Source organism: Rhagoletis zephyria, unplaced genomic scaffold, assembly GCF_001687245.7.
Source record: "Rhagoletis zephyria isolate East Lansing unplaced genomic scaffold, Rhagoletis_zephyria_1.1 Rzeph_scaffold_00607, whole genome shotgun sequence".
NCBI classification, from domain to species: Eukaryota; Metazoa; Arthropoda; class Insecta; order Diptera; family Tephritidae; genus Rhagoletis; species Rhagoletis zephyria.
In genome coordinates, this window is record NW_016157691.1 from 138926 (window position 1) to 151451 (window position 12526).

The 12526-nt window shown below is 34.8% G+C and overlaps 1 protein-coding gene across 1 annotated transcript in view; it reads left to right on the forward strand.

Moving 5' to 3' along the window:
• Tbh (Tyramine beta hydroxylase) overlaps positions 1 to 12526 on the forward strand; it is a 103389-nt gene that overhangs the window by 44755 nt on the left and 46108 nt on the right. Inside the window, exons 2-4 of the mRNA XM_017613077.1 lie at positions 2334 to 2692; positions 7895 to 8043; positions 8110 to 8501. Coding sequence (XP_017468566.1) covers positions 2334 to 2692; positions 7895 to 8043; positions 8110 to 8501 — 900 coding nt within the window. The remainder of the gene's footprint in view (positions 1 to 2333; positions 2693 to 7894; positions 8044 to 8109; positions 8502 to 12526) is intronic.

A 12526-nucleotide genomic window follows, 5' to 3' on the forward strand; every position in this document is an offset into this window, starting at 1 on the left:
CGCATCCAAACACAACTCCTAAGTCATGGACGCCTGTGTCAATAACAGAGCTGTATGCATTTTTTGGCATACTTATTATGACTGGTGCGAACCATAGCAATGGAGAACATGTTCGAGATTTATGGAGCGTCAAAAACTATCCTTTATATCGCGCCACAATGGGAGTCAACCGTTTCTGTTCGATATTGCGGTTCCTAAGATTTGACGATAAAAACACTCGTGCAACACGCTTACTAACTGATAAAGCAGCACCGATCAGTGAGTTGTGGACGATGATGAACAATAATCTTGCTGCACATTACAAGCCCAGCTCATGCTTGACGATTGATGAACAATTATTTCCTTACCGTGGACGCACACGGTTTACGCAGTACATACCGTCAAAACCTGCTAAATATGGTATCAAGGTTTGGTGGATTTGCGATGCCACAAATGCATATCCACTGCATGGACAAATATATACTGGCCAAGCAGAAACTGGTAGGGAAACGAACCAAGGCGAACGAGTGGTGAAGGATTTGTCTGCCAAATACCAAGGAAGTGGCCGAAACATTACAATGGACAATTTGTTTACGACCTTGCCAGTTGCAGAACTGCTTCTCACCTGGAAACTCACGATCGTTGGAACTTTGCGCAAAAACAAATCATATATTCCTCAAGAAATGAAGCAGAACAAAAACAGGACAATTGGTTCAACGACATTTGGCTTCAAAAATAATGTGACAATGTGCTCTTATGTTCCCAAAAAAAATAAAGCAGTAATTTTGCTTTCGACCATGCATAATGATGCTGAAATAGCTGACAGTGGGAAACCTGAAATAATTGAATATTATAATCGTACCAAAGGTGGTGTTGATCGAATGGACCAAATGTTTGCGGAATATCCAACACAAAGACAAACAAAACGATGGCCACTAGCGATGTTCTTCAACATGTTGGACATTACAGCTCTTGCAGCCTACATTGTCTACGATTTGAATAACCCTATGTTGCCTTGGAGAACAAACAACAAGCGTAAGCAGATCCTGCGCAGCTTGGCTGAAGCATTGTGTATGCCCATTATTGAAGCCAGAGCCATAAATCGTCAAGTGACGCGAAATTTTTCGACTAAAATTGCTATTGAAGCATATTTCAACCGACCGGTGGAATCAATGGTGTCAACAGCAGCATCAACATCTGCCGCAGCGCGCACGCCAAAACCTGTGTCCGGATCTTGCTATTTATGTTACGCACAAGAGGAAAAACGCCGTAGAAAAACCAGAAAGCTGTGCGACAAATGTAAGAAGCCAATGTGTCTTGAACATTCGGTCACATCAACAAATTGCTCTATTTGCCATGATTTTCCTTAGATATAAGATGCATTTTTATAATTTTTATAATAAAAGTCAATAATATAATGTGTGAAATGAATATTTTTAATTTTTCAAATAAAAAAATAATATAAAAAATATTTTTTTTTTTATTATTATGAGGATTTTTACTATTGGGGTACAAACGTATCCCGGGTGTGTGTTTACGTATATAATGTGTTTGGAAGGCTGTAGCTCCTGAACCAATGGTCCGATCTGGTTCAAATTTTGAATTTGAACTCAAAACTAAATAATCTTCCTAGATCCTAGTTAGCGGTATAGAGGTATAGCGGTTCAAAAGTTACAACACTTCAAAGTTGAAAGTGGATACATTTGTACCCGGGTGTGTGTTCTAGGGTTAAGAAAGTGATCGGCAGTAGTTATAGTAAGAAATTCTCACACCTAAATGAAAAACCCTAGTGAAAAACTACCTATGGAACTTTTTCAGCCAATTGTAATGGCTTTTTAGAAAAAAATATCTTGGAGGTGTTTTGTTAGTTTTTAGGCAAATTTGGGTATGATAAACTCAAAACTTCAAGAATTTTTTACCCTCGGTTTACTTTAGTGACCATTTTGGTATAAAAAAGGTCCTGATGTTTTTGAGCTCAATTGGGATTCTATTGGGCCTCCAGGTTGTTTGTCGTCTTTGTTTTTTGTGCGGCTACAACGCAAATCAGTAAACCACTTCTTTGCCATTAAGTTTTATGGAATAGAGCCCCCATAGTATTTATAAAGGTTATACTTGGTATAAGTAATGTTCATCCGCAAAACTAATATTCGAAGAACACTCGAAAATTATTTTTTTTTCGGAAAAATTCACGCAGTCGTCTGCTCCCAATGATTCTACCGACAGAAAATAATTGCAATTAGCATTACGGAAAATTCAGAAAGTCACGGATTTGCAAGACACTTTGCCCTGTAAAGCTTTATTTATATGATTATACTAGTTTCATTAATAAAATAAGTCACTTCACTAATTTACAGGATTATCGGATACCAAACTCCATGAAGTCTATCTGGACAACACCGAAATAAAACTCAGTTGGATGGTGGACTGGTATAAGCAAGAGGTTCTGTTTCATTTGCAAAATGCGTTTAATGAAAATCATCGTTGGTTCTATTTGGGCTTCTCGAAGCGTGGCGAATTGGGCGATGCTGACATCTGTTTCTTTGAAAATCAAAATGGATTTTTTAACACTGTCACTGACACTTACACAAGTCCGGATGGAAAATTTATACGAAGAGACTATCAGCAAGATTGTGTACTGTTCAAGATGGATGAATACACGTTGGCATTTAAGCGGAAATTTGACACATGCGATCCGCTGGATTTGAGAATGCACGTAAGGAAGAATATGTAGAATAAAGACAATTATTTTATTATTTTTGTTTGTCTGAACTTAGTACACCAAACAACGTGTGCAAAAAAAAACCGCACCCAGGCTACATACCGCCCATTGTAGAGTACAGTTTGTAATTGCAGTTTATACCATTTACTGATGTACATTAGGGTGGTTCTTAAATGTAGGAAGAAAATGTTTGCATCAAATTTCCTAAGCCTCAGCCACGTCGATGCTACTATAGTCGAAGATATCACATATAAATTTTGGTCCCCATTGGAGACGGTTAGGGCGTATCGCACAGGGGGCAAAGTTCAGATTCCTCTATAGAGACTCAAACAATTTAAATTGAACTTTTTTCGTCTAATACCCTAAATCGATACTACTATAGTCAAACATATCATATATAAATTTTGGTCCCGATTGAAATCTGTTAAGGCGTGTAGCAACAGGAGTCAAAGTTCAGTTATGAAGACGACTTAACCGACCCCAATCGGGACCAAAATTTATAAGTGATATCCTTGACTTTAGTAGTATCGATTAAATGAAAAAATTAAAGTATTTTTAATTTTTTGAGTCCGGCATTCGACCCCTATGCGACACGCCTTAGCCAACTCCAGTCGGGACCAAAATGTATATGTGATATCTGTGACCTTGGTATTTCCGATTGATGGGGTGAGACTTGAAAAAGTCGTTAATTTGATTGTAAGGACCACCCTAATGTACATACATATCGCACACGATCTTCAAAAGTGGCACAACTATAAATTTGGCTTTTTTGAAAGTATGCACAAAAAATGTATACAGAGCTTTTATTTACCTTTCCGTAAAAGCTGGAGCAAATTTTTTTTATAATTTGTTTAAAAAACATAAGGTATAGTATCCTTGCCCATATGATTAGCATGTGCTTAAAAATAGTTTTTCTCATTTTCTAACGAACGTGTAATTTTTAGTTGTGTCACCTTTGAACATCGTGTGCGATATATAGATTTTATCAGGGCTTCGGAGCGCAACGGAGCTGAGGAGCAAAGGATTTTGGCTGGAGCGGAGCTGGAACAAAGAGCTAAAATAAAATTTACTAAACTTTTTTTATTTTTTCCACTGAAAACAACCGTGTTAAATAAATCTTCATTATATTTTTACTTGAAAATACTGTTCATTACACAATGCCCAGCAGTCAGGGATAATTCCCACCTCCATTTGAACGGTGATGAAAAAACAATGACTTCCCAAACAGCAGTGCTGTCTCCTAGAATTTTACGTATCCGAAAACGAACGGAAAGGACTTAAATTTTCATTCATTGTCGTATTTGGAAAACGTTCGAAAATTATGATTTTATTTGAAAGCAATAATTGTATTTTATTTGTTCAAGCTGAACATTTGAAAGCATATATGTATACGTAGTCGGCAGTGGCTGCAGAAGAGCGTGCTAATATTTGTTAGCTTTCAGAGCGTGCAGGGTTCGTATGCCCTCATCTGCTGCCTTATTTTTTCGAGCGATGAAAACCCATATATGAAGTGCAGAAGGAAAGCGTATTGAACGAAAAATTCAATAAGACAAATTTCAGAAAAATAGCCAAAAATGTATCCGTTTCAAAACAATTTTCGGTTCTTGTCCGTACATACGTTTCTGCCGCACAATTTAGTGGAAAAATTTAGTAGTCAAAGTATTCGAAAATGGAATCGGTAAACGGCTGGGTTAATATCTGTCATCTATCTATATATACTAGTATCGCCCAGTTGTCGAAATTCCACATCTTTTTTCATACATTTTTGAATTTTACCTGTCACCACTACTAAATCCTTTATGCGGTTTACTATTTTGACGTCCACCAGCATAATTTACAGCGAATTTACAGGAAAACTTAAAATCGAATTATGAACGTTAATACCGGATTGATTAATGCTAGTTCTACAAAGTCTCCTCCTTAGTAGCTTTTGCAAATAGACCGAAAAAGGAACCTCGATTTTCATTGATAAAAAATATGCATATGTATTTGTATGTATAGATGAGATGTTCATCACTGACTAATATCTCAAACAATTCAGACTGTAAATAAGCCCGGAAATACGTATGGGCGGTGCCACGCCCTCTTTTCCAAAATCTACCATATTTCGCCGTAGCTACGGTATTGACAACATATGTTGCTGAGTCAAATTTCAGGACGTCAGCGTAAGCGGTTCCAGAGATAAGCGATATGAGAATTTCAGTTTGTATGGGCGATGCCACGCCCACTTTTCCAAAATCTACCATATTTCGACGTAAGTACGGTATTTACAACGTATGTTGCTGTGTCAAATTTCAGGATGTCAGCATAAGCAGTTCCAGAGATAAGCGATATGAGAATTTCAGTTTGTATGGGCGATGCCACGCCCACTTTTCCAAAATCTACCATATTTCGACGTAAGTACGGTATTTACAACGTATGTTGCTGTGTCAAATTTCAGGATGTCAGCATAAGCAGTTCCAGAGATAAGCGATATGAGAATTTCAGTTTGCATGGGCGGTGCCACGCCCCCTTTTCCAAAATCTTACACTTTTCGCCATAAGTACGTTATTGATATCATAAATAGCTGTGTCGAATTTGAGGACGTTAGCATAAGTGGTTCCAGAGATCAGCGATATGAGTATTTCAGTTTGTATAGGCGGTGCTACGCCCCTTTTTCCAAAATCTACCGCATTTTACCGTAAGTACGGTATTGAAAACATATGTTGCTGTGTAAAATTTCAGAATATCAGCATAAACAGTTCCAGAGATAAGCGATATAAGAATTTCAGTTTGTACGGGCGGTGCCACGCCCCTTTTCCAAAATCTACCATATTTCGCCGAAAGTACGGTATTGACAACATATGTTGCACTGTCAAATTTCAAGGCGTTAGCTTAAGCTGTTCCAGAGATAGGCGATATGAGAATTTCAATTTGTATGGGAAGTGCCACGCCCACTTTCCCAGTACCTACCATTTTTCACCGTAGGTAGGGTATTTACAATCTAGGCATCTTTGCTAAGTTTCAGTTCCCCAGCATAATTGGTTTTAGAGATATAGTGATTTTCACATTTTAGTCTATATGTCAGATGCCACGCCCCCTATGTGTCGGGATTAACATTTCTGGATTAGAGGAAGTTATGTCCTTTATATGGGTGTATCTTTCATTGAAATCGAGCGAACGGTGCCTTCAAAAAAGGGATTGCAAAATTTTCTTGCGGCGTATTTATATATAGATAGATAATACGCGAAGGCATTTTTTGTGCAGCATAAAAGATCTGCCCCGTTCGTTCGATTTTCAAAAATGGGGTGTCAAATTAAAGTGCTTGGCCTGTAGATGTGGAAACTGGTTTTATTTATTCGAAAAGAGTTGCCACCTGTTAAATAATTAAACTCAAGTTATGTTCTAATCAATGCACTCAGATCTGCACCGCAAAGGACTTAGGGTGTGGATGTTCAAGAAGGTGTTACTTTTTCGAAAAAAGTTTCCATCTGTTAAGAAATTAAGCTCAATCTAATTAAAAAGTTAAATCAGTTAATAAATATGGGCATCAATCGAAATGGTTTTGAAAAGGCTTTATAACTTAACTACGTATAGGAGGGCTGCCACATATTAAACAAAACGTAATTCAATTTTAATTCAAGGAATTTGGTAAGTGAATAAGGTATCGATATATGGGTGTCATACAAAAGAGGTTTAAGAAGGTAGTAGTTTGAAAATATTTTGAGTAGGGTTGCCACCTATTTGTGAAGTCTAATTGGACTATTTTTTATATGAAATATTAACGATGGATGTCAAATGAAAGAGCTTCAAGAAATACTTAGTTGATTATCAATGGTTGGTTATAAATGGAAATGGGATTAAAATCCTTTATTTAAGAACTAAATTTAGGAGGATTGCCACGTGTTTAAAAAATAAATTTTCACTTAATTCATCAGTTACATGAAATATTCATAACAATGTCAGACGAAAAGTATTTAAGGAAATTTTAGTTCGAAAATAATTTTTAGAGGGTTGCCGCCAGGTGAAAGTGGTATTTCGTTTAATTATACGTAAGTTACATGAAATTTTAAAATATGGTTATCAAAAGAACGAGTGTTAAGAAATCTCTAAGCTGAACATTTGGTTTTTTTTTCTTGAAAAAATTAAGCTCAAATTATTTAATAAGTTAAATGGATTGTCAAAGGATGGGTATCAATCGAAATGGGTTTGAAAATAATTTATTTCTAAACTGTAGTTAGAAGAGTTGCCATGTGCTTAAAAAATTAAACTCAACTTAATTCATCAGTTAATTGCAATGTATGTATAACAATGCCAGGCGAAAAATTTTAGTTTGAAATACTTTTAAAGGGAATTTGTTTTACTTATACGAAAGATACATAAATGAAATATCGAAATATTAGTGTCAAACGGAAGAGTTTTAATAAAACTATAGGCTGATAATATTTTTAATTAGAGTAGCCATCTATTTTTTGTGAAGGTCATCACATCTGCACCGTTATTTCGAATTTCCAAAATGAGAAGTCAAATTAAAGAACTAGAATTCTACATAGATGTGCACAGGTTTTACTTTTTGAGATTTGAAATGTGATGAAATGAAAACCGACACCATGCGAGACCTGTCATCACTGAGAAATGGTTCAGATTAATCATTAGGAATATTTTTAGAGGTTTTTGAATAGGGTTTCACCTGTTTAAAAAATTTAATTAAATGTTGGCGTTTTGACGCCATGCGGGTTCACTATTTTTATATACAAGACAAAATATATTGGGTTCATATATATCTATGTATGTCAACCCATTAAAGTACCTTTGTATATCGAGCCCTAAACGCGAAGAAAAACGTTTTATATCTTTGGATACAGAAGTGCTTCTAGAAAAAAATTAAAAAAAAAAATCGATTCAATCTTTTTCGACGGTTAGGGTTAGTAGGGTAGTAAGTACTTAAATAAATAAAATAAAAATTGTATTAGAAGCGGGGGCGGAGCTAAGAGCGGAGCTCGGAGCTAAATAAAATATCGGAGCGGAGCGATGAAAAAAATTCTTTGCTCCGAAGCCCTGGATTTTGTGTCCACATGTGCAAATATTTTTAATGCGAATATTATATAAAAGTATTTATCGATAATGCTTTAATCTTTGTATCGATACTTGCTTTAAATTAGCTCTTAACAGGTTATACATAAGTGTATTCAAATGACCATAATCCTGTAATTACAGGAGGGTACTATGTACATTGCTTGGGCGCGAGGCGAAAGTCGTTTGGCATTGAAAGATTACCAGTTTCCATTTCCCAATGTGTCATCTCACGAATCTGGTATCAAGATGATGCAGTTACTTCGCGCCGATAAAATTCTCATTCCAGAAACGTGAGTACAGGGTAGAATAAATAGGTAAGTTTAAAGCATTTAATAGCTAACCGTTGTTTTATGCAGAAATTTGAAAACCATTCAAGTTATACTCGAAAACGTGACCGTACCAGCAAAGGAAACAACATATTGGTGTCACGTACAAAAACTGGATGAATCATTCGCGACAAAGCAACACATAGTGCAATTCGAACCAATTATTACCTCTCGCGATCTGGTACACCATCTCGAAGTTTTTCATTGTGAAACAGATCCACAAGCTGAGATACCATTATATAATGGCGATTGTGAACAGTTGCCGATGGAAGCTAAAGTATGTTCGAAAGTGATTTCATTGTGGGCTATGGGCGCTAGCACATTCACTTATCCACCAGAGGCGGGTTTGCCAATCGGCGGGGAGGACTATAACCCGTTTATTAGGCTGGAAGTACATTTTAACAATCCTGAGGTGAAAGAAGGTATGTATGTAATGGATATAATTTTGAGCTAACTTACATTTTAACCTTCACTCTAAGCATATATGTATATGCAACATACATAAATATCCAACGGGACTGAAAGAAGCAAGTGGGGAGCGGTACAAAAGCAAACAACTTATAAGAGATAACTTATTATGGATTAACATAGAGGATACTTTTTCCGTTAGGTGGATCAAGTTTTAATCTATTGGAAAAATAGTCTATAATGTTCCGATTTGCTTGAAATTTGGCACGTAGATAGCTTATTGCCTGGATTAAAACATAGGGTACTTTTTGCGGTAGCTGGACCAGAGTCCGATCTATTCGAGAAAATCGTATTTATGGTCCGATTTCCTTGAAATTTGGCACATAAGATAGCTCATTGTCTGGATTAACATACAGGATACGTTTTTTTCCGGTAGGTAAACCTGGGTCCGATGTATTCTAAAAAAATTTTAATTTTGGTCTAATCGCTTGAAATTTGGCACGTTTACATACATACATAAGTGTGTACAAATTTACAGATTCCGATAGACGTTCTCATATATTTGACTTTAAAATAACATGAATAAACACATCGAATTCATAACATAACCCAAAAGGTCAAAATATTTAATTTTTTAATGTTTGATTTTTTTTATTTTAGTGCTTATCATAACTATACGGCACTCGCATATTGACAAGATTTGACTATTTATTTAATTATTTGTTTGTAAGAGTGCAGTTTATTCTTTAACAAAATAAGTCAAAGTTTCATTCTTCGCTTCTTAGCTTTTTAATAAGATTTTTTAGAAACATTTTGAGTGCTCTACTTTGTAGCCCATTTTAGTGTATTAAATTGCAAATTTAAAATAGTTGCAACTTTCCGTTGTTTTTTGGGAAATCTTTTTGTTGACAATGTCAGTCATTTTATCAACACGAGTACATATCGTTACCTTAATATAGAAAGGCCCTATCTAAAATCTTTGTGTTTCATTAAAATTGAATAGGAACTGCATTTTTAAAATATTTCTAAGAAATATAATTAAAAATATCGAAAATTTGTTGATATGTTTAAATATTGCACGAAGAAAGATACTTGGAATTATGCCGTTTTTTATTAAAGAATAACTATATTTCTACAAAAAGAATATTAAAATTAAAAAATAATTACATAAATAGTCAAATATTGTAACTAGTGTTCGCCCTGCGGTTGAAATTCAACCTTTTATATTAAGGGGAGTTGAGGTGGGCTGAACAAGATAACAGAATATAACATAACATAACACAACAAAACACAATACAACACATCACAATACAACAAATCACCACACAGTACATTACAAAACAACACAACACAGCACAAAAAGGAACTCAACACAACACAACATTACACTAGACAACACATTAACACAAAACAACACATTAACACAAAACAACACAACACAATACAAAACAACACAAAACAACACAGTACAATACAACACAATACAACGCAACACAAAACAACACAACACAAAACAACACAATACAGCACAACACAATATAAAACAACACAACACAACACAACACAAGGCAACACTACACAACGCAACATTACATTACAAAACATATTAACACAAAACAACACAACACACAACACAATATATTACAAAACATTACAACACAGCACAACAAAGCACTACACAACACAACATTACACTAGAAAACACATTAACACAAAACAACACAACACAATACAGCACAACACAATATAAAACAACACAAAACAACACAGTACAATACAACACACCACAACACAACACAACACAACACAACACAACACAACACAACACAACACAACACAACACAACACAACACAACACAACACAACACAACACAACACAACACAACACAACACAACACAACACAACACAACACAACACAACACAACACAACACAACACAACACAACACAACACAACACAACACAACACAACACAACACAACACAACACAACACAACACAACACAACACAACACAACACAACACAACACAACACAACACAACACAACACAACACAACACAACACAACACAACACAACACAACACAACACAACACAACACAACACGACACAACACAATACAACACAACACAACACAACACAATACAATACAATACAACACAACACAACACAATACAGCACAACACAATATAAAACAACACAAGGCATCACTACACAACACAACACAACCCAACACAACACAACACAATACAACACAACACAAGGCAACACAACACAACACAAGGCAACACAACACAACACAATACAAGTATAAGCAGAATAAAACCGAAATTGGTGGCTCTCTGTTAAATTATGTCCTTAAGCTCTGTGGAAAATTTCGTCGAGATTTTAGCTACATTTGTGATCAGAATGTACTAAAAACTAGTAATAAGTTATAAAGTTAACATTTTGTAACTGTTTGACAAATTTTGTTTCATTTATGAATTGTAGTTATTGAAAAAAATTAATTGAATGTTTTCCTTGAAAAGGATCATAAATAAATATTTTTTTAAATATGCTCAGTAAATATGTTAACTTATTTCAAATGTAATTTATAATGTTGTCTTTTAAAATATACTAGAGTGCCAGTTACTGCCGAAATTCGACAGTTTTTCTAGTTTTAGAAGCCTTGGAGAGGTTTTCTAACTTAACACGTAGCAAAACTTATACGGTACAAATTAACTAACCGGAAAATCTTCTGCTAAAACGTAACTAAACTTTTTTTTTTATCTGAGAAGGTCTTTGGAGGACTTCGGCAGGACTTGGAATTGACCCGATACATTCAAGTTTATCGATAAATTTCAATGATTTGATACATATCGATAGTTCGATGAATGTCAAGAACACTAAAATTCGATAACTCAACAAAATTCGTTAACTCAACCAATTTAGATAACTGTGAAATTCGATGGCTCGATAAATTTCGATAACTCAAAAATTTAAAAACTTTGGATACCTTTATAAATTTTTACTTTTGACACCTCCACATTTTTCGAAAACTATCTAAACATTTTGATAACTCGTTACACTCTGTTAAGATGATTAAATTCGATAAGCAGTGTTAAATCGATAAGCTTATATAACCTTGAAATTTCGATAAATCGATATATTTTGAAAGTTCCATAAACTTCGCTTCGTTGAACCAACCAATTTCAGTAGATCAATAAGATCGATAACTCTGTAAGTTGAAAGAACTGCATTCATTACGACACCTCCATATATTTCGTTAAGTCTATAAATAATGATAATTCAATAAATATCGATAACTTTATACATTTCTTTAACTTGACCAATTTCGTTAATCCCACACGTTTTTATAGCTCGATAACTATCCGTAAATTTGGGCAACTAAGTTTCTGTGACTATAAATTTCGACAACTCAGTAAACATTGATCAGTTTGAATAATTCGATACGTTGCGATAACTTAATAAGCATGGATAAATTTCGATAATTATAAACTTCGATGATTCGATAAATTTCAGTAACCTTTATGGCTGATTTTATTTCGATTCCTATCGGAAAATTTCAACTCTGTTAACCTAATTCTTATGTATTTCTCATCATCTCCATTTTAGCCTTTATCTCAATTTTCGTCTTTATCTTCACTTTTGCCCTTTTTTGTCTTCATCGTTATCACTTGTTTCTTCATCTTCATATTTATCTTTATTTCAAAGATTAATTTCAAATCCAAAGTAAAACAAAATGCGAAACAGCTTAAATTAAACAGGTTGCAAAAACAACCATACACAAATATGGGAATTTTTAAACGACGATTTTCAACCAATTTAGAAACTATAAAAACTCTCCTCATCTACAGAAAATTACCTTTCCACCGGTGTTATTGGTTTTGAAATCGGTAACTTTACTTTGGTCTTCATCTTTGTTTTTACACCCGAGCGCACTTGTGCACAAGGGTATTATAACTTTGTTCACATAACGGTTGTTTGTAACAGGCAAAACGAATCGAGATAGATATAGACAAATGTATACATAAATGATCAG